The 23676-nt window shown below is 36.0% G+C and overlaps 1 protein-coding gene across 7 annotated transcripts in view; it reads left to right on the top strand.

The window, feature by feature from the left end:
• Ddx46 (DEAD-box helicase 46) overlaps positions 1-23676 on the top strand; it is a 73398-nt gene that overhangs the window by 32642 nt on the left and 17080 nt on the right. For 5 of the 7 annotated variants that reach the window (XR_013438572.1, XR_013438574.1, XR_013438578.1 and 2 more), the window contains 6 exons: positions 5918-6111; positions 7204-7341; positions 7608-7757; positions 12259-12435; positions 13935-14153; positions 15110-15254. Coding sequence is in view for 3 of the 7 variants with exons in the window: in XM_078049008.1 (XP_077905134.1) it covers positions 5918-6111; positions 7204-7341; positions 7608-7757; positions 12259-12435; positions 13935-14153; positions 15110-15254 (1023 nt within the window). In the remaining 4 variants the exon portion in view is untranslated. The remainder of the gene's footprint in view (positions 1-5917; positions 6112-7203; positions 7342-7607; positions 7758-12258; positions 12436-13934; positions 14154-15109; positions 15255-23676) is intronic. The other 2 variants (XM_078049007.1, XM_078049006.1) reach the window with 1 other exon arrangement.

Genomic DNA, 23676 nt, shown 5'->3' with positions numbered 1-23676 from the left:
ATCGAACCCAGTGCCTCACCCGTGCAAGGTGTGTGCTCTATCACTGAGCCACAACTCCAGCCTCCTTATTTTTTATATTTTATTTAGAGGTAGGGTCTTGCTAAGTTGTTTAGGGCCTTGCTAAATTGCTGAGGCTGGCTTTGAATGTGTAATCTTCCGGCCTCAGCCTCCTGAGTCATGGGATTACAGGCATGTGCCACCATGCCTGGCTCAGATTTCCATTTTAAGGCTAAATAATATGCCATTATTTTTATATACCACATTTTCTTTATTTACCTGTTAATGGAGACCTGGGTATCCTTTTGGCTATTATGTATGGTTGACTGAATGTGATGTACAGGTATCTTGTGTAATGTCTTCAGTTACTTTGGATGAATGCCTTGGAATGGAATTGGTATGGTAATTCTGTATTTAAGTTTCTGAGGAACTATCAAATTGATTTTCTCAGTGGCTGTACCATTTGATATTCCCACCAGCAATGCACTGGGGTTCCAATCTCTCTCTGTCTTGGCTAACAGTTACTGTTTTCCTTTTTGTCTTTTGGTGTTTTTTTGTTTGTTTGTTTTTGATAATAGCCATACTAGTGGGTGTTATGTCAAATCTCATGACTCTGATTTGTATTTCTCTAATAAGATCTTAAGCATTTTTTTAATGTCATTATTGGCTATTTGTATTTCTTATTTGGAGAAATGTATGTTTGAGCCCTTTATCCAGTTTTTAACTGGCTTGTTTTGGTTTTTGCTATAGGGTTTCTATGTTCTGTATGATAATGTGTTACCAGCTATATGATTTGTAGATGTTTTCTCCCATTCTGTGAATTTCTTCTCTTTAGATAGGGTCTTTTGAGTACCAAAGTTTTACATTTAGAATCTCAGTTTATTTTCTTTTTGTGTCTGTGCATTTGTTGTCATATCAAGGAAATCATTACCAATCATTGCCAAATCCAAGATTATGAAAATTTTATCCTTCTAAATGTTTTATAGTTTATTAGCTCACGTGTTTAGAACTTGGTTCGGTTTTTTTGTCCTTTTTTTTTTTTAATCAACCCAGCCTGGTCTTGAACCCACTGTAGCCTCCCGAATGACTGGGAGGGACTACAAGTGTAGTGTGTGCCACTATCATCCAACTTGATACGTTTTATTTAATTTTTATATATGATGTAAGATAGGGTTCAAGCTTTTGCATCTGGCCTCCTTTACCATTAATTGATTAATTGACTGTATATGTGAGGATTCTCTTCTGGGCCTTGTTCATCTCCATTGGTTTATGTCTGTTGTATGCCAAAGTCTTTCTTTATAATTTGACTTTTTTTGCTTTTAGTATTTTTAAAGAGCATTTCTAGGTTCATAACGAAGTTGAGCAGAACTTTGGGTTGAGAACTTAGGTTTCTCACATACCTTTAGCCCCTCCCCCAGCCTTCTTCACTGTTAAAATCCTTGCATCAGAATGGTACCATTGTTAAAAATCAACAAACTTACATTGACACATCACTGACATACAAAGTCCGTAGTTTATACTAGGGTTCACTGTTGGTGGTGTACTTTCTATGGATTTTGACAAATTTATATTGGTTTTTGTCCATCATTATAGTATCATGCAAGATAGTTTTCAGTGTTCTGTAAATCCTTCATCACACTCTTCCCCTTAACATTGGCAATTATTAATCTATTCACTTTCTCTAGAAAGCATTGCATTTAGTTTTTAAATTAATCTCAAATCACTAGTATAACTAATACTGATACATATAACTTTTATTTTTGCCATATTGGCCTCATTATCTTAAAAATATTTTTGTTGCTATTTGCTGCAAAGCTTATAGTCCAGAACTTTAGTAATTCTATACTTTTGAAATATGGGCTCAGGTTTCTTACCTGTGATAATTTTCTTTCTGCTGTTTGTTATTCTGTATATCTTAATTTAAAAAAAATTAGTTGTAGATGTACACAATGCCTTTATTTAATGTATTTAGTTATTTTTTGGTACCAGGGATTGAACTCAGGGGCACTCGGCCACTGAGCCACATCCCTGGCCCTATTTTATGTTTTATTTTAGAGACAGAATCTCACTGAGTTGCTTAGCACCTCACCATTTCTGAATCTGGCTTTGAATTCATGATCCTCCTGTCTAAGCCTCCCCAGCTTCTGGGATTACAGGCGTGTGCCACTGCGCCCGGCTAAAGTATTTATTTTTATATGGTGCTAAGGATCGAACCCAGTGCCTTATATGTGCCAGACAAGCGCTCTACCACTGATCTATAACCCCAGTCCTATAGTTCTTAATTTTAAATGTTTTGTTTAAAACTGGTTTGTCCATGTATGTTTGAGAAGTGTGGGTATTGATATGTCTGAAATGCATGTTTTTTGTTTTGTTTTGTTTTGTTTTTTTAATTTTTAGTTGTAGTTGGACACAATACCTTTATTTTATTTATTTATTTTTATGTCGTGCTGAGGTTTGAACCCAGGTTCTCGAACATGGTAGGCAAGCACTGTACCACTGAGCCACAACCCCAGCCCCTGAAATGTATGTTAATTATTGTTTTTACCTTTGTAGAAGAAATAAATACAAACAGCAAAACATATGGTCCATTCTTGCTAGAGTTATTAGAATTGCTAAAAATATTTATGTCTTTGGAATGTGACTAAACAAGAGAGAATATATTGAATATGTTTATTTGTGAGGATGCACACTATGGTATATTTATTCTTTGAAGATTGATCTGCATAAATGGCCAGTCTTGTTGACAAAACTAGCATTTAATGACTTGATAGCTCTTTATTTATGTTTACTCTGTATATAGTGAGAGGGAAACTCAGAGATATAAGACTGTCTTCTATAGAGCTGCCTGTAGCTGCTCAGGTCTGGAGGGGATAGGGTAAGTGGTGGGAGATAATAGGAGTGTGAATTGTATGTTCTACCCACTGTTAGCACTCAACCTGAGAAAAATTTCTCAGTACAACAGTCAAAACATTTCATGATTGCTTGACTTTTTCATTAAGAGATTTGCCAGGACAAGACAGTTGTGGTTTATGAACAAAATACATGAAGAACATGTTGTTCTTAATACTATGATTTTTTACTTATCACATGCCAACATTCACTTAAGGTGGATTAAAGAATGAAAGAAGTGATCTGAAAATATTTTGATTAAACCATGACTGAAAATTCTATTTTGTCAGTCATCCATTTCTTCATTTTTGCATTAATATTGAATAATTAAAATTTTTCTTGAAAACATCCTTGGAGTAATATGGTGAACTAAATTTGGAAAGCATTCCAGTGGTTTCTGCTTCCTCATAATTATGGTGTAAAAGAACAAAGACTTTCTGGAGGACAAAATGCTTCTTTGAGGTCTTTGACATGCACTATTAGTATTGATTTTTTTTAAATTTTTTATTTGTTTTAATTATACATGACAGTAAAATAGCACTTATATACTTTGATATATCATACATAGATGGGATATAATTTCTCATTTTTCTGAGTATACATATTGTAGAATCACATTGATCATACAGTCACATACATACATAAAGTAATAATGTCTGTTTTGAGGTCAGCTCAAGTTGGTCTTCCAGCAGAAAGGCTTTGCAAATGCAGTCATCAACTTCCAGAGAAAACAAGTTTAAAGAGAGACTATTTCTATGTATGTGTATGTCACATATATACACCCTGCCCCTATCCTCCTTTTTTTCTTTTCACAGTATTGGGGATTGAACCTAGTGCAGTCTACCATGGAGCTACATCCCCACCCCTTTTTTATTTTGAGACAGGGTTTGCTAAGTTGCCCAGGCTGGTGTCAAACTTGCAATCCTCCTGCCTTAGCCTCCCAAGTTGCACAAGCCACCATACCTAGCTCTCCTAATTTTTAATTACCAATATTTTCAAACATAGAAAATCTGAAAACAATTATATAGTGAACACCCTTATTTATAGTAGATTCTACAAGTAACAAACGTGTGTGTGTGTAAACACACACAGACTTGTGTATTCTAGGCAAGCTCTCTACCACTGAGCCCATGCCTCTAGCCTCTAGGTGTAGAGCACTTGCCTAGCATGTGTGAGGCACTTGGTTGAATTCTCAGCAACACATAAAAATAAAATAAATGAAGGTGCATCAACAACTAAAAATGTGTGTGTGTGTGTGTGTGTGTGTATGTATGTGTATGTATCTGGGCCTTGTGGCACATGTCTGTAATCCCCTCGGCTCTGGAGGCTGAGACAGGAAGATTAAAGTTCAAAACCAGCTTCAGCAAAAGCGAGGTGCTAAGCAACTCAGTGAGACCCTGTCTCTAAATAAAATTTAAAATCGGGCTGGGGATATGACTCAGTAGTTGAGTGCCCCTGAGTTCAATCCCCAGTACAAAAAAAAAAAAAAAAAGATATAAAACCTCATAAATTTTCTACCCCTAGAGCCAACCACTTCAAATATTTTTTTCCACATAGATTACTTTTATTTGTTTTAGAATTTCAAACAAATGGAACCATATAAGATGTACTGTTACAAGAGGTAACATATGTTTTTTGAGATTTGTCCATGTTGTTGAATGTATCAGTTCTTTATTGCTGAATAATATTCTAGTCATTTCTTTGGGACACATAGGCTGTTCCCAGGATTTTGTCTACTTAACCACCCCATAGAATACACCATAATCAGTATATAGAACTTTCCATTACCCCACAAAACTCTCTCATCTTGTCCCTGTAAAGATAAAGGTAATTAGAAAGGCACCCCCTACCCTGGTTTGTAACATCTGGCAAACTTTTGGCCTTTTTTGCTCTCTTTTCTGTGGGTTTTGTTTGCTGTGCTGGGGGCACTGCTGCTTTCTTACAAGAATTTTTGTAAGTGATATCAGCACATAACCTTTTTACAGTTGGCTTTTTTATTATTATTATTATTCAACATATAACTGAGATTCACCTAAGTTGTTCATTTAACTTCTAGAATCTGCATTTATGTCTTATATCTAATTTGGGAAATTTATGGCTTGTTATTTCTTTAATTTTTTTCCTACCTTCTCTCTTTTTTTGTGACTCCAGCTTTGTGTATGTTTTACCTTTTAAAGTTATCTCATGTGATTTATTCAGTCTTTTTTAGCTTCCTTCTCTTTGTAATTCAGATTGTATAATTTTCTTATCATTTTTTTCTTTATCTTCTTCATCATTTTTAAACTTCAGTTAAGTCCCTCTGATGAGGATTTGTTGTTGTTTTTATTTTATGGTGCTAAGAGTCAAGTCCAGGACCTCATGCATGATACATGATAGGCAGGTGCTTTACTGCAAAGCTGTAACCCCAGCTCTTATCCAGTGAATTTTTTTTTTTTTTATTCAGTTGTATTTTGTGTACATGTGTGGTACTGGGTATTGAACCAAGGGCCTAATGCATGTATTTTGTTAGTCCTAAACTTTCCAGTGGTTTCTCATCTACATTTTCTTGTGTTTTTTTTTTTTTGTTTGTTTGTTTTGTTTTAGATTTTCAAGACACTTATTATAAGGATTAAAAAATCCTTGATCATAGTTATTATAGGTGCTTGAAAAAAATCTTTATTAAATATAACATCTGTGTTATTTTGATGTCAATCTCTAATGATTATTTTCTGTTGATTTTGTTTCAGGTTTTTCTGTTTGTATTCCTAGTAATTTTTGTTTTTACACTGAACTTTGTGAATAACACATTGTAAATATTCTGAATTCTCTTATGTTCTGAAGTTCCCACCCCACTGCATCCCTACAGCCTCCCAAGTTGCAGGGATTATAGGCAGGTACAACCACACCATTGAATTGCTGTAGTCTTTTATTTTTATAGTGTAGACGTTGTAGGTGTGGATTTGTTTTTTCTCCACATTTAGATTCTTTCTCTGTCAAAGGGAATGGGAAATTTAATTTGAACATGTTTTATAGTTTTTCTCTTTACTTGCAGGTATTGATCAATATGACAGAGACAGTATTATAAATGACTTTAAGAATGGGACCTGCAAACTTCTTGTGGCCACCTCTGTTGCTGCCCGAGGTCTAGATGTGAAACATTTGATTCTTGTAGTAAATTACAGCTGCCCCAATCATTATGAGGATTATGTGCACAGAGCAGGACGGACTGGAAGAGCAGGCAATAAAGTAAAAAGAATTTTTAAATACTTGATTTCCTTTATGTTACAATATAGGCACTTCTTTAGTGTTTTAAGGACTAGCTAATAGGAGTTATAGGGACAATTTGAAAAACCTTTGATTATTAGGGTTATGTGGAATGGATGATGTTAATCATTTACACACACACACACCTAAGTCTTATTGAAAGGATGCGCTGTCTAGATATTGTTTAACAGTTGTGTCTCCTTTTAGATTTTTCGCCCTTGTCTAACAATTTGTATATACACATATACATGTAAGTACATAGGCTGGGATGTTTCGTGGCCTTTTTTTTTTTTTTTTTTAAACATGAGATCATAAAATAGACCTACCCACATACACATCACACATAGATATATATGTTCACACCCCCCTCCCTTTTTTTTTAAACTGGGCTAGGGATCAAATCCAATGCCTTCTGCATGTCAGGCAAGTGCTCTGCCATGGAGCTACATCTCCAGCCTTTTTAATTTTATTTTAATAGTATTTGGAGACAGCGTCTTGCTAAGTTGCTGAGGCTAGCTTCAAACATGCTATCTTTCTGCCTCAGCCTTTCTAGTTGCTGGGCTTACCAGAGTATGCTGCTGTGCCTACCCTCTTTTATTAGTCTTAAAGAAATATACAGAATGCTATATCCTAGGAAGTTAATATGTGTTAAAGTGGTATAGCAGGTAGTAAAAAGAAGATGATATTAAGCATAAAAGAGAAAAATTAATGAAATTAATATGGTAATGCAATTGTTTATTTGTGTCAAGTTTCATTTTTTTTTTATTTACAAAGAAATTAGATATTTTCTTGTTTTATGTATCTTTTTTGGGGTGAGGAGTGTTGAGCCTGGGACCTTGCACATTTTACACAAGTATTCTACCACTGAATTTTATTTTATTTTTAATTGTTTAAATTACATATTTTCCTTTGAACTATTTAAGAATTTAATAGGACTCTTTTGTGGCCTTTAAAGTTCTTTAGTGTTGGTGTCAGTCTCGAGGATTTATTAGGTGGATCATATTTAATTTACTTTTGATCTAAGTAGGATTTGTCTTATTAATATCTTAAGAATTTTACTTCATCATTCTTTAGGGATATGCCTATACTTTTATCACAGAAGATCAAGCTCGCTATGCTGGTGACATAATTAAAGCTCTTGAATTGTCAGGGACTGCAGTGCCTCCTGATCTAGAGAAACTTTGGAGTGATTTCAAAGATCAACAGAAAGCTGTGAGTTTTTTAACTTGTGTTTCTTTTATGCAAATCATAATGTGAATACTTGATACTTGGACATCTTGATGGACTGTTTTGATTTATTTCTTTAAAGAGGAAAAAGTAAAAACAGCTCTCTTTCTTTGCTTGAATTTAATGTTTTATAAAGTTCTGTAGAGTTCTTCATTTTTCTTACAGACTAGGTGAAGCATTTCTGTTAAATTTGCAGGTACCACTTTGGAAAATATTTAAAATCTCTAATTTTAAAAATTTTTCTTTGAAAGGAAGGAAAAATAATTAAAAAGAGTAGTGGGTTCTCTGGTAAGGGATTCAAATTTGATGAAACCGAACAAGCTTTGGCTAACGAGAGGAAGAAATTACAAAAAGCGGCTCTTGGTCTGCAAGATTCAGATGATGAGGATGCTGCGGTTGATGTAAGTATATTCTAAGTTTCACTAATATCAATTGAAGTAATTATCCCTTCTATGCTAGAGGGCTGACCATAGGCTTGTTGAGGGAACCAGTCCCTAGAAACCTTGGCATGTACCCTCCCAATATTATTTTCTCTTTGTGTATTTTTATTTACTTATTTTTCCCTTCTCAACAACAGTTTGTAGAAATATTTTCATTTTAGAAGTTTACTTATATTATTCGTGATGACTTCATAACATTATATGCATATTTCAGAATTGAATGAATTAAACACCTGTTTTTGAATGTATGGGATTATTTTCATGTATTCACTATTTGGAATATAGCTATTATAAACTATATTTCATTGTTCATTCTTGTACATATAACTTTTGCACACCCACTAGATTACCATAGTTAATGCTCCCGTACATTTAAAAATATTGTATTAGTATTGTTTTTTGTTGTTGTTACTGCTGCTATGTTGATACCGGGTCTCTTTCCTTGGGCTCATGTGATCCTTCTTCCTTGCCTCCTCAATAGCTAGGACTACAGGTCCATGCTACTGCACCCAGCTATCAATGTTTTTTATTCTTTTTAAATTGAGTAATTATCAAATAGCTTTATTAGTAGTAATACTCAGAATTTGTTGAGTGCTACTAAGTAGCACATGCTGTGCCAAGTGCTTTACCAGGGATGTTTCATTACTTCCTCACAGTTGGCATATAAAGTACATACTCAAAATATTTGCCATTTTATAATCGAGCAGACTGAGGCTTAGAAAGAAATAATAACCTTTTCAGATTTACACAGCTAGTATTCTTATTAAAGCCTATATTCTTAGCAGGTTAAGGTTTTCAGAGTGTGGTTTTACAGCATTAGAAAAGAATTGTTACCATTATAATTTTGGAAAATCTGTCTAGTATATACAAATAATGCACGTCCAAGGATATGAAAAATTCTTTTTTTTTTTTCTTTTTCCTTTTTGAGTACCAGGGATTGAACTTGGGGCACTTGACCACTGAGCCTCATCCCTAGCCCTATTTTGTATTTTATTAAGGGTCTCACTGAGTTGCTTAGCCTTGCTAAATTGCTGAGGCTGGCTCTGCACTCTTGATCCTCCTGCCTCTGCCTCCCTCTACCTCTCTCACTGCTGGGATTACAAGCATGCGCCACCACACCCAACCTGAAAAATTCTTAAGGAAGACCATTTAACTTTGGTTAAGCTAGAACATTTCCAGTACATTGATCATACCACAGTTTGTTTGTTTTTAAATTAGATTAAACCTTATTTTGCTTATGGGAATTAGGAATTCAATTTCATCTTTGCATTGAGGAAATGGAGGCTCTGTAAAAGTATTTGGGTAATCCCAGTGGCTTGGAAGGCTGAGGCAGGAGAATCGAAGGTTCTAAGCAAGCTTTAGCAAAAGGGAGGCACTAAGCAACTCAGTGAGATGCTGTCTTAAATAAAATACAAAATAGGGCTGGGGTTGTGGCTCAGTGGCCAGGTGCCCCTGAGCTCAAACCTCAGTACTAAAAAAAGAAGGTATTTGATCTAGATCTACCCAAGGAAGTAAGCCTAACCAGGACCAGAGCCCAGCTCTCCCATTATCCCAAGGTCATTTCTTTTTAGTTTACCTACTATCTCAAAATTTAAAAAAAAAAAATCCATTTTTGCTTACCTATTACTGTGTAAGAAATCAATACAAAACTTAGCAGGTTAAAATAATAAGCAGTTATTATCTCATAGTTCCTGACAGGTAGGAATGGGTGTTTAGCCAACTACTTCTGGCTTGGACTTTCATGGGTTGCAGCCAGGTGGTTGGCCCAGTCCCCTGATGGTTTGACTGAGGCTTCTATGATGGCTCACTCACTTTGATATTTACAGGATGCCTTTGTTCTCTTCTCTGTCTGTGTGTCCTCAGGCAGCTGGCTTCCTCCATAGAGAATGATCCAAGAAAGAGGAGAGGAAGCTTTAGTGCCTTTTATGACTAGTCTTTGAAGCTACACACTGTCACTTCCATTTTCTTCTATTAGAAGTCACTGAGTTCATCTCACACTCAAGGGGAGGCTTTACTTCTTAAATAATTTGTAGCTGTATTTTCAGACCATCTCTTATTACTTTTTTATATTACTTTTTAACAGTTTTAAAAATCTTGTGATTAAATATTTGATTGTTTCTTTGATCATTAAAGTAATATAGAACTTAAGAGAAAAAAAGTTAGTAAAGCCCAAAATAAAATCATTCCTATTGATAAAGGACCATCCACATTCTACATTCATGATTTAACATATTTGTTTAGATTTTTATATCATATGTGCTGTTTAATTTAAAACAGCTTTACTAAGCCAAATGTTAGGTTTAAAACTAGTTGATGATTAAAATTTTTGGTACTACAGGGATACTGCCACATTGATGTTCATAGCAGCACAATTCACAATAGCTAGACTGGAACCAACCCCGATGCCCCTCAATAGATGAATGGATAAAAAAAATGTGGCATTTATACACAATGGAGTACTACACAGCACTAAGAAATGACAAAATCATGGAATTTGCAGGGAAATGGATGGCATTAGAGCAGATTATGCTAAGTGAAGCTAGCCAATCCCTAAAAAACAAATGCCAAATGTCTTCTTTGATATAATGAGAGCAACTAAGAACAGAGCAGGGAGGAAGAGCAGGAGGAAAAGATTAACATTAAACAGAGTCATGAGGTGGGAGGGAAAGGGAGAGAAAAGGGATATTGCATGGAAATGGAAGGAGACCCTCATTGTTATACAAAATTACATATAAGAGGTTGTGAGGGGAATGGGAAAAAATAAGGAGAGAAATGAATTACAATTGATGGGGTAGAGAGAGAAGATGGGAGGGGAAGGGATAGTAGAGGATAGGAAAGGTAGCAGAATACAACAGTTACTATTATGGCATTTATGTAAAAATGTGGATGTGTAACCGATGTGATTCTGCAATCTTTGTAATGTTTTGAATAACCAATAAAAAATAATTAAATAAAGTTGAGATGGATCTAGGACTCCTAGAAGACTAGCTGTGAAAGCCCCACCACATCTCTCCAGGGTGGTGAATTCACTGAAAAGCTGTGCTCAGAGAGGAGCCTGAGAACAGCATAGGAGTAGAAGATATAAAAGTAAGAAGTTGTCTTAATTTTATATTTGCTTTCTCCTACTTGTTTAGACTTCTGATTTATCCTTGATGATCTCGGGTTCATTTTTCTCCTATCTGCCCCAGTCATTATTTTCTTTTTAGTACATTCAATAAAGATGAGATATTTAATAAAACAAAAAAAATTAAAATTTTTGCATATATAATGAAAAGCTATTGACTATTTCAGTAAAAGGTCTTTCTAAATTAACCTTATATATCTTTAACCTCAGAGAAACTTTTCTCTGCATTTGAGATTGAGAAGATAAAGCCTTATTAATCTAACATGGATTTATGAGGGAATTTGTGTTTCTAATCAGTGCCATCAGTCATTGTTGGGCAAAAGGCAGGCTTTTTAAAAAAGTGCAATAACCAAGCATGATGGCTGGTGCCTGTAGTCCCAACTATTCAGGACTCCTAGGCATGTGGATCACTTGAGCCCATGAGTTGTAGCCAAGGCTGGACAACGACCCTGTCTCAAAGAGAAAAGAAAGTGCATTGCATGAGGGCTCATGTGAGTTCTGGAGCGCTGAGGCCTTCAGCACTGCTCTTAAACCTTTATGGGGAAAACAGTCTTTATTTCTTTTCTTCATTGATTCGGAAGAATAAAGCCCTTTTTTCTGATTGTGTTATCCAGTTTTTAAAGCAAATCCAATTGCATTTTAGGTGTTAGGACTGGACACCTTGCCTGCAGAGCAAGTCATGACATACTCTGAGAATTATTGACTACATTTTTACTTGTCTTCTGGATATGAGTTATAGCACTTCTTCTAGCCTCTTTGCATTATAATTTGTCCTTAAGGTCTAAACCCTGGAATAACTCAGCTGCATCATAAGGACTATTTTTGTATTGGCAGCACATGTTTCCTCATTTACTAGACTAAATGTTTTCTGGACTGCTTAGAAGTCTGATTAAATGGTTCATGCAGCATTGTATCTCTCTCTCTCTCTCTCTCTCTCTCTCTCTCTCTCTCTCTCTCTCTCTGGGGGTGGGGGAGAGGGTGGTGCTAAGGATTGAACCCTGGACCTTGTGCATGCGAGGCAAGCACTTTACCAACTGAGCTATATCCCCAGCCCTTGTATCTCTTCTTGCTTGCTTGCTTACTTACTGTATGTCTGTCTTTCACAATAGACAACAGATTATTTAAATGAAATGTATCCCTTTAATAAATAGCTGCACAAGGCCATGGGTTCAATCCCCCAGCAACACCCTCACCCCCCACATAGATATATAGATATAGATATAGATAAATGTCTGATTTTATCTTTTTGGTGGAACAGTTTCTCGCTCGTTTTGTAGAAATTAAATTGGCATTTCTAATCTAGTTTTTACTAATCCTTCCTGTATTTCCTTGGTCTAGATTGATGAACAAATTGAAAGCATGTTTAATTCAAAGAAGAGAGTAAAGGATATGGCTGCTCCTGGAACATCTAGTGTTCCTGCTCCGACTGCAGGAAATGCTGAGAAATTAGAAATTGCTAAGAGATTGGCTCTTAGAATCAATGCTCAGAAGAATTTGGGCATCGAGTCTCAGGTATTAAGTAATTTGTTCCAAGTCTCAGTACTTTTGATTTAGATGCTTTTCAGGAATTATGCTGAGCATAAATGAACAAGTTTTCCTAGAAATTGAGTTTGTGAGAATACAGGGTTCTTTGATAATTGCATTTGGATGATGTTGCTAGTCTGATTAACTGAGCGACTTCATGCCTCTTCTGGAGTACCTGTTAGCCATAGATCATTTTTGTAGAGCAGATGAGCATGTTCTAAAAAATCCAAAATTCACGATTGAGAATGTTCAATGGTAAAGCACTTACTTAGCATTGCTCAAAGCCCTGAGTTAAATCACTAGCACTTTAAGAACAAAATGCTCTAAGATCTGAAACTTTTTGATCACCAACCTAATGTCCAAAAAGGTTTGGATTTTGTAGCATTTGGGATATCAAATTTTCCTATTAGCTATGTCTACCTTAAAGTCTGTGGATATTCTGAAATCCAGATAAAACTCTGAAATCTGAAATACTTCTTGTCCCAGGCATTTCATATAAGGGATATTCAGCCTGTACTAGATTTTGATTGGTCTTCCCCAAATCCAAGGCAGTTCTTTCTTTCTTTCTTTCTTTTTTTTTTTTTAAGAGAGAGAGAATTTTTAATATTTATTTTTTAGTTTTCGGCGACACAACATCTTTGTTTTGTATGTGGTGCTGAGGATCGAACCCGGGCTGCACGCATGCCAGGCGAGCGCGCTACCACTTGAGTCACATCCCCAGCCCAGTTTGTCTTTCTTAATCTGTTATTGACTGAGTCTTTTTTGGGCTGACAAATATTCCCTGAATAAGTAAGCATTGGGTTATGACTCAAACTAACATGTATTTAAATTGTGGAGAAATGTGTTCTTAAAATATTTAATGTGGCATCTTTTTCTTGGAAGCATTTAAGTTTTAATTAAGAGTAATTTTTCATAGCATTCCCAAAGAATGGCTTATTAATTTCAACAGTATTTTGAAGATATTGTGTAAGTCATTTACTGTAATTTATTGAATGTTTTTTGGGTCAGTGAGAAAGGAGAAACTCAGTGATGTTAGTGGTACACAGATTCTAATTCAAAGGAAATGTTTTTAGAAATACTGCATTGTATCTGCTCTCAAGAGTTAATGATCCACAGAATGTCTGAGATGTAATACAAAATTGACTGTTTCTTCATTTTCTCATCAATGATAAGGGAAATACATTAAACTATTAGTTATATATAGTGCTAAATTAAGCATATGAATGGGACAGTAATTAGAAAGTGTTTTTGTTTTGTTTTGTTTTTGTTTTTGTTTTGTTTTGTTTTGGGGATAGTGCTGGGATCAAACCCAGGGCCTTGCACATGGTAGGCAAGCATTCCGACCACTTAGCTATAATCCCAGCTCTCAAAAGATGATATTTTTCTTTATTTAAACAGATTAATGACTTTTCGGAGAATAATTTGTGGTGAGTTCTCTGGTTTTGTCTGTCCTCATTTGAGATTTGACTGTAGATCTTCTTTAACTACAGGATGTGATGCAACAAGCCACCAATGCGATCCTCAGAGGTGGCACCATTCTGGCTCCCACTGTGTCTGCAAAAACCATTGCAGAGCAACTTGCTGAAAAGATCAATGCCAAGCTCAATTATGTGCCTTTAGAAAAACAAGAAGAGGAGAGACAGGATGGTGGACAAAATGAGTCTTTTAAGAGATATGAGGAAGAATTGGAGATCAATGACTTCCCACAGGCAAGTAATAGGTCTAAATATTTTTTTTAATTTTCTTTTAAGTTATTGATGAGCCTTTTATTTATTTATATGCAGTGTTCAGAATCAAACTCAGTGCCTCAGCATGCTAGGTTCCACCACTGAACCATAACCCCAGCCCTAAACATTTTTTTATATTGTGAAGTAGAAACTCTTTGCTTCTTTTTTTTTTTTTTTTTTTTTTTGTCTTTTTTGGAACTGGGGGTCCAACCCAGGGCTTTGCGAATGCAAGGCAGACGCTTTGCCACTGAGCTACATCCCAGCCCAACTCTTTGCTTCTTTAAGAACAGAAATCCTTCCTTAAAATGCATGAACAACTGGGCCTGGTGACTCACAGCTGTAACCCCAGTGGTTTGGGAGGCTGAGTGAGGAAGACAGTTATTCAAAGTCAGCCTTAGCAACTCAGTCTTAAAGTAAATAAAATTAAAAAAAAAGTGCTGGGAATGTAGTTCATTGTCAAGGGTCCCTGGGTTCAATCCTCAATATTGCAAAATAAATTAAACATGTGAACATTTTTTTTTTTAAAGAGAGAGTGAGAGAGGAGAGAGAGAGAGAGAGAATTTTTTTTTTTTAATATTTATTTTTTAGTTCTTGGCGGACACAACATCTTTGTTGGTATGTGGTGTTGAGGATCGAACCCGGGACGCACGCATGCCAGGCGAGCGCGCTACCGCTTGAGCCACATCTCCAGCCCCAACATGTGAACATTTTAATAGCTACTTTATTTTTTACCTAGAAGGGGAAGACAGCAATTGAAATTCATTTTTTACAAATCTGTTCTAGATACATTAGGATCCAAAGGAACTTATAATATGTACATGTATTATAATCCTAATATTGATGATAATATATTAGCCAATGTAATATGTGTCAGCATCCTGATTTATAAAATCCTTGTTATGAAGTGATTTTTTTTTTTCCTTCCACCCTTCTTTTAGACGGCTAGGTGGAAAGTTACTTCAAAGGAAGCTCTACAGAGAATTAGTGAATATTCTGAAGCTGCAATTACAATAAGAGGAACATACTTCCCTCCTGGCAAAGAACCCAAGGAAGGAGAGCGGAAAATTTACTTGGCCATCGAAAGTATGTACTATTGGTTCTTTTTCAGGCTTGAGTTGGATCAAGGTTGACATAGATGTAATACACACAGAGAATGTGAGGTCAGTTCTAGGAAGGACTGAAAAGAAGGAATACCTGAAAGAAAAAAATAGTTTCATATATTATTTGAGGGTTTTTTTTTTTTTACAAGTTTATAAATATACAAAGAATGATCTGTGTGTGGCTCACATTTGAAAATCATGCAAAAAAGGAGTATGCATTTTAAAGACTGACCCATTTATTCTTCATAGAGGTATAATATTCCAGCCAAAGTTTAGGTTAGAAAATAAATCAACTCTGTTAGTCCACTTAATGTTTAAGCCAGTATTGCCTCTGAAGTTATGCACAATTGAGTACATTCATACCTTTAATAAAATGACAAATAGACAATTAATACCATACCCTAAAGGATATAAATAATACTCTATCTAAGAGCAATTAAGGTTGGTTTACAACCATATTTCATGGCATTCCTGAATGAATTCATTCCATTGGCAGTTTCCATCTTGATGGGGGGGGCGCTATTCAGTTGCAACCTGATCTATTTTATTTAATCTGAACATCTTTGTAACAGACTTTAAAAATTTTTTTGTGGTTTTTTTTTTTTTTTTTTAGTTCATGTGCAAGAGAAGCAGAAAGAACTGAATTGTTAGATAAGTGGACCACTTGTGCTGGCTTCATGTTCATTGCATCACAGCATTGTTTTCAGTACAGAGCCCAGATTGCCAATTTGTTCTAAATGTCCCCCATTTAGAACTGGTTTTAAAATTTATCAACAGCCTTATGCTATTTAAGGCTTAAAGCTGAAATAATGTATACTTAAGGTTTTAATCACTATTGCAACTTTTAAAATTAAGGTAAAATTCAAATTACATAGAACTTATCATTTTGACTGTTTTTTTTTATTTTTTTTATTTTATTGTTGGTCGTTCAAAACATTACATAGTTCTTAATACATCATATTTCACAGTTTGATTCAAGCGGGTTATGAACTCCCAACTTTACGCCGTATACAGATTGCTGTATCACATCAGTTACCCTTCCATTGATTGATATATTGCCTTTCTAGTATTTTGACTGTTTTAAAATGTGCAATCTAGCCAGATATGGTGGCACATGGGTACAATCCCAGCTACTCTGTAGACTAAGGCAGAAGATCACAAGTTCAAGGACAGTCTGGGCAACTTAGCAAGATCTTGTATCAAAATAAAAAATAAAAAGAGCTAGGGATATATCTTGGTGGAGCACTTGCCTAGCATGTGTGAGCCCCTTGGTACAATCCCCGTGTCACAATGAATGAATGAATGAATTAATTAATTAATTAAATCAAAGAAACAGTTCATTGGTTATTTAGTGCATTCATAAAACTTAACAAGATGCAATGAAAGCAATACTCAGAAATTTATTGCTATAAGTGCCTAAATTCCAAAAGATCTTAGTTACTACCTTCTTTTGTGCTAGATAACCATTTTCTTGTGTGCTTTGTATGATGCTATGGCTCAAACCCAGGGCTTATGCATTAGGTGTCTATCGCTGAAGTACATCCTCAGGCTGGCCTCAAACTCCTGGGCTCAAGCAATTATTCTCCCATAGCATTCTGAATATTTGTATCCCATGTTGTTTCTCTCTCTCTCTCAATATACATGAATATTTGTTGTTATTTGGTTATTTTTGTAGTGATAACCTTGGTTTACAGTTAACATCTTAATATATATCACAGTGTAATTGGATTAATACCAATTTAGTTTTTGTTGCTTTTTGTTTTGGATGCTGGGAATTGAACTCGGGGCCTTGTGTATGATAAGCACACCCAGTATCTCTGATTTTAGTTTTCATAGCAACAAAAACTTTGCTCCTATATAGTTCTGTCCCATTGCTTTTTTGTTGCTATTGTCACAAAGTACATCTTTATATATCTATTATAGTCCCTTCAAAATAAGATTTATAAGATTTATAATTATTATTTTATATAGTTGTCTTTTAAATCATACAGAAAATTATGAGAAGCTACAAACTAAAAAGAATACTAACTTATATTTACCTGTGTAGAAATTACCTTTACCAGTATTCTTTATTTCTTCATGTAGATTCAAATTACTGTCTAATGTCTTTTCACTTCAGTCTAGAGGTTTCTTCTAGGACAGGTATACCAGTAATGAACTCTCCTGTTTAGTTTAACTGAGAATGTCTCAATTTCACCTGTAAAAATAGTTTTTTCTGCTTTCAGTTTTGATAATTGGTTGGTTTGTTTTTGAGAGGGGGTATGCTCTATTGCCCAGGCTGGCCTTGAACTCCCCAGTCCTCTTGCTTTATTCTCCTGGATAGCTGGGAATGCAGGTTTGTAACATTATGTTTAGCTACACCTTCATTTTGGAAGTATAGTATTCTGGATATAGAGTTTTTTCTTTTAGCACTTTGTACATCATTCTCAGTCTTCTGACTTTCGTGATTTTTGACAGTTGTCTATCTTATTGAGGATCCCTTGTAGTGATGAGTTGCTTTTTCAGGATTCTTTCTTGTGTGTGTGGGTTTTTGTTTTTTTTTTAATATTTATTTATTTATTTTTAGTTTTTGGCGAACACAACATCTTTGTTTGTATGTGGTGCTGAGGATCAAACCCAGGCCGCATGCATGCCAGGCGAGCACGCTACCGCTTGAGCCACATCCCCAGCCCCTCTTGTGTGTGTTTTGTTTTGATTTATTTTTGTGGTACTGGAGATTGAACCCAGAGGTTCTCTATCACTAAGCTCCCTTCCCAGCCCTTTTATTTTGTGACAGGATCTTGCTAAATTGCCCAGGCTGGTCTTGAATTTGCCATTCTCCTGCCTTAGCTTTCACAGGCATGTGCTGCTGTTCTGGGCTTCTCATTATGTTTTGACACTTTGATTTTTTTGAGCATGTTCTACTTGGATTTGGGGTAGGGAGGGAAGTATTGAACCCAGGGTAACTTAACCCCTAGTTTCTTCCCCAGCCTTTTTAAATTTTAAATTCTGAGGCAGGATACCACTAAGTTGCCCAAGCTGGCGTGGAACTTGCAGTCCAGCTTTAGTCTCCTGAGTAGCTGGGATTAAAGCCATGTACCACCACACCTGGCTCTATGTTTTTTGTTTGTTTGTTTTAAAGGTTTTTGAGAGGGCTGGGGAAGTAGCTCAGTGGTAGAAAACTTACCTAGCATGTGTGAGGCCCTGGATTTAATCCTCAGTATTGAGAGTGGGGGGATAAAAGCTGGTTATGATGGCTCATACCTGTAATCCAGTTGATTCGGGAGGCTGAGGCAGAGGATTGCAAGTTCAAGGCCAGTCAATTTAAGGAAACTCTGTCTCAAAATATAGAGTTGACAATGTAGCAGAGTGGTGAAGCACTTCAAGGTTTAAAAAAAAAATGTTTAGGTGTATAGACTTCATCAAAATTTTGTCATTTCTTTATATGTTCTTTCTGCTTCTTTTCTACTTCTCTGAAAGTAGTTATGCCTGTGTTGGTACATTTGGTGGTGTCCCATGGTCTCTTAGGTTCTGGTCATTTTTCTTCATTCCTTTTAATTCTGTCTTCTAGACTCAATCTTGATTGACCTATCCTCAAATTTTGTGATTCTTCTATTGGCTTAAATCTGCTGATGAGCAGTTTTTAGTCCATTTGTTGTACTTTTCAACCCCAGAATTTTTTGTGTTGGGGGTTCCATTTCTTCTCTCTTTCTCTCTCTTGGGTGCTGGGAATTGAACCCAGAGCCTTGTGCATGTTAAGTGTACATTATTATCACTGAGCTATACTCCCAACCCTATTCTTTCTTTCTTTTAAAATTAGCCTGATATTCTTCAGTTCATCTATTTGCCGGCAAATGCCATAATTTTATTCTTTATGGCTGAGTAATATTCTTTATCCATTCATCTGTTGTAGGGTACCTAGGACTATTGTGAATTGAGTGGCTGTAGACATTGAAGTGGCTGTGTCACTATAGTATGCTGATTTTAAGTCCTTTGGGTGTATACTGAGGAGTGGGTAACTATTCATGTGGTGGTTCCATTCCAGGTTTTCTGAGGAATTTCCATACTGCTTTCCAGAGTAGTTGCACCAATGTGCAGTCCCACCAGCAATGTATGAGTGAACGTTTTTCCCCACATCCTCACCAACATTTATTGTTACTTGTTATAGTTTTAATTTGCATTTCTCTAATTGCTAGAAAAGTTGAACATTTTTTTCATGTATTTGTATTTCTTCTTCTATGAAGTGCCTGTTCAGCTCCTTTGCCCACTTATTGAGTTACATTTTTTTTTTTTTTGATGTTAGGTTTTTTTGAGTTCTTTGCATATCCTGGAGATTAATGCTCTATCTGAGTTACAGATGGCAAGGTTTTTTCCTATTCTAAAGTTCTCTCTTTGTGTTCTTTATTGTTTCCTTTGCTGTGAAGAAGCTTTGTAAATTTGATACCATCCCATAAATTGACTCTTGATTTTACTTCTTGTGCTTTAGGAGTCTTGTTGAGGAAATTGATTCCTAAGCCAACATTTTCTTCTGCTGGGCACAGGGTCTCTAGTCTAATCTACTTTGAGTTGAGTTTTGTGCAGGGTGAGAAATAGGGGTTAACTTTCATCCTACAACATATAGATTTCCATTTTTCCCAAATAGGCTATCTTTTTTCCAATGTATGTTAGTAACACCTTTGTCTGTTGTGAGATACTATGGGTTTGTCTCTGTGTCTTCTATTCTGTTCCATTGGTCTTCATATCTGTTTTGGTGCCAATACCATGCTGTTTTTGTTACTGTAGCTCTGTAGTATAATTTAAGGTTTGGTATTGTGATGCCTCCTGCTTCACTTTTCTCACTAAGGAGTGCTTTTGCTATTCTGGGCCTCTTATTTTTCCAAATGAATTTCATGACTGCCTTTTCTATTTTTGTGAAGAACATCACTGGAATTTTAATAGGAATTCTTTTATATTTTTACATGGCCATTTTGACAATCTGAATTCTGCCTTTCCAAGAACATGGGATATCTTCTAAGGTCTTCTTCAGTAGTTCTCATTGTAGAAGGCTTTTACAAACTCTTTTGTTAGATTGATTCCCAAGTATTTTATTTTTTTCTAGGCAATTTTGAATGGGATAGTTTTCCTGATTTTTCTTTCAGCTGATTTAACATTTTTATGTAGGAGTACAGTTGAGTTGTGGGTGTTAATTTTATAACCTGCTACTTTGCTGAATTCATTTATGAGTTCTAATAGCTTGCTGGTGGAGTTTGGAGGGGCTTATATAGAATTGTGTTGTTGGCAAATAGGGATAGTTTGAGCTCTTTTCCTATTTGTATCCCTTGAATTTCTTTCTTTTGTCTAATTGCTGGGCCAGCCCTATTATTTTCTAGCTCTTCATTATGATATTTGCTGTTTTGATAGATAGTATTTTCCTAGTTTATTTTATTTTTTTATGGTGTTTTATTTTTGTTCTTTAGTTGTCGATGGACCTTTATTTTTATTTATTTTTTTTGTGGTGCTGAGAATCTAACCTAGTGCCTCACACATGCTAAGCAAGCACTCTACCGATGAGCCCCAGCCCCAGCTGTGTTCTTTGTCAAAGGTTTCTTTTAGCTCTTTGAGCTGATAAAAGTTTAAAGTTTTTATTATTAATTTCTTTTTCTTTTTTTCCCTCCTGTGAATGGATCATTTTTTTTTGGTTTGCATGCTGAGCTACAACTCCAGCCCTTTTTTAAGGTTTCATTTTAAGTCATTTTAAGTCAGGGTCTCACTAAATTGCCTAGGCTGGCCTCAATTCTGAGATCCTCATGCCTCAGCCTCTGAAGTAGCTGGTATTAGAGTTGTGCTCCACCATGAAGTCAGATTTTTTTTTAATATTTATTTTTTAGTTGTAGTTGGACACAACACCTTTATTTCACTTATTTATTTTTTATGTGGTGCTGAGGATCTAACGCAGGGTCTCGCACATGCGAGGCAAGCACTCTACCGCTGAGCCACAACCCCAGCCCAAGTCAGATTTTAAAATGGCATCATTTCATGTATTCTTAAAGAATTTCTGTCTGCCAGTGGCTCATTATTTTTCCAAATCATGTGACATTCTTCCTCAATGAGTGGTAAAATGGGGATTACTGGCATTAGATGTTCAAGCAGAGAAAATAAAACTTACATCTCTCTGTGCTTGGAACTGGACAGGTTTAGGCTACTGTGTTCATTAGGCCATATAGGATGGAGAGACAATGATATGCAGAGGAATCTGATAGTGCAATGTCTGGTACACATGGAACCAGACCTTTATTCTCTGCTTGAATATCATGGTAATCATTAAGCAAAACCCATATTTTTAAATGTCTGCTTTAATAAAGAGGTAAATCAGAAAAGTGATTATTTGCTTTGAAAAGGGATCTTTTTGTGTGTGTGATTTATTAAAAATAGTTATCCTTGTGTAATATAGTTTTATTTATATTATCATAGTTCAACTTACATATAACTTTATGAAAACACGTCTCCTGTGCTATTAGTGGCCATAAAGTTAAATACCTACTACTGTATTCAGCCCACAGCTTCTGCTTGCTTTTCTTTCCACCTAGTTTGATCCTGGTCACTTCTCTCCACTGTCAGCCACACTCAGTAAATAACATCTAATTTTTATGATTATCTAGGCAATTTTTTTTCCCAGTAAAAAAGTAACCTCATCGAAAACAAATCTTAAAGAGTATTCTAGAAACATAATGATGCTGAATAAAAGCTGGGGATCGGTAATTAAATTGATCTAAAGCTTTTAGAGATAATTAGATTTTTTAAAGGATCATGTAGTTTTTGAAACTCCAGGCAAGCTCAGCTAACAGGATGAAAGCAGGTGTTGCTAGTGTGGAAGGAGCCTAGTGTCATCTGTTTTTAGTTCTGTAATTGGAAGGACCCCACTGCCTGGCTCCTTGAAGGCTCTGTGTGGCTCAACAGCTCCAGGCCTCCCACCAGGCAGAGGGAAAGAGAACAGGAAGGACTTACATGCCTAAGTCAGCCTGTATAATTTATATAGCCTGTTGTATGACCCTCTCTTTTTACTAGTGGAGAATCCCTTAAAAGCAACCAGAGTTGTTTTAGGACCAATGAAAGGAAATGCCTCTTTCTCGTTGCTGCCTATAAACATGTGCAACCTATTACCGAGAGAAGTTACATAAGTCAAAAATTTAAATGTCCTCATTGTCAAGCTCTAGCTAAAGTAGGAAAGTTATGCTTCCAGTTGGATCTAGGTGAGCATGTGATTTCCTTCCTTCCTTCTTCTCTTTTTCCTTCTCTCTCTCTCTTTCTTAAAATATTTTTAGTTGTAGATGGACACAATATTTTTATTTATTTATTTTTGTGTGGTGCTGAAGATCGAACCCAGTACCCACACATACTAGGCAAGCGCTCTACCACTGAGCCACACCCCAATCCCTGATTTTTTTTCTTGTTAAAATAACACAAGAATACCAACAATGAGCTTCCCAGCAACTCATGCCAAGCAACTTATTTTTCTTCCAAATTTTGTTTGGGGTGTAATTTTTTTTTTTTTTTTAAAGATGTTGAGGGACCTTTATTTCGTTCAGTTATTTATATGTAGTGCTGAGAATTGAACACAGTACCTCACACATGTTAGGCAAGTGCTCTACCACTGAGCCACAACTCCAGCCCCTTGGTTGTAATTTTCGGCTGACTTAGCTCTTGCTTTTACCCTGCTCTCACCTTTATCCACTTTTCCTTTCTAACACTCTACCTTTCTTATATCTTTAAAAATGTGTGTAGGGGCTAGGGTTGTGGCTCAGTTGTAGAGCACGTGTGAGACACTGGGTTCTATCCTCAGCACCATATAAAACTAAAGAAAAATAAAGGTATTGTGTCCATGTAAAACTAAAAAACAAAAAAAATTAATTTAACAAAATGTTGTGCTTAGTGGTGGTGGAAGGACTTAAATATATTGCTATAACTTTACAGCCATCCCCTTTGCCCTTTGCTCTTTGTTAAACTGTTGCCACATCTTTCTCAGAAATGAAAGCATATGAAAGCAAATACAAAAAGAAAAAATGGAGGGAGACCTCATGGACCAGCAATGAATACTTTTTTCAGCACCAGAGGGACACATCTTCAGGGGGAAAATGGCAGTGGGTTTTATAGGTCCTTAGCAGAGCCAGGTCATGGGAGGAATTAGTTACTTTTGGTGAGCAGGACCAGGCCATGGGAGGAGGTTTGTTGGTAGGGTTAATTTAGGGCCAGGCAGGAAGGCAGGTAGGGAAACACTAAGGGAAGTTCTCTTCCTGGGGCCCATTGTTCATATCCTTCAAGAAAGTTAGTCCCTTCTAGTAAGGGGGTAGGGGGTGGGGGGTGGGGGGGGGTGGAATTTATCTCATGTCTTATGAACTCTTTCCTTCAGAGAGAAAGAAGTAGCTCTCTGCAACTTGTCTGTTTATTCT

This window comes from Ictidomys tridecemlineatus, chromosome 1 (genome assembly GCF_052094955.1).
Source record: "Ictidomys tridecemlineatus isolate mIctTri1 chromosome 1, mIctTri1.hap1, whole genome shotgun sequence".
Classification (NCBI taxonomy): Eukaryota; Metazoa; Chordata; class Mammalia; order Rodentia; family Sciuridae; genus Ictidomys; species Ictidomys tridecemlineatus.
The sequence above is the reverse complement of the archived record's forward strand: the minus strand, read 5'-3'. Positions and strand labels throughout refer to the sequence as shown.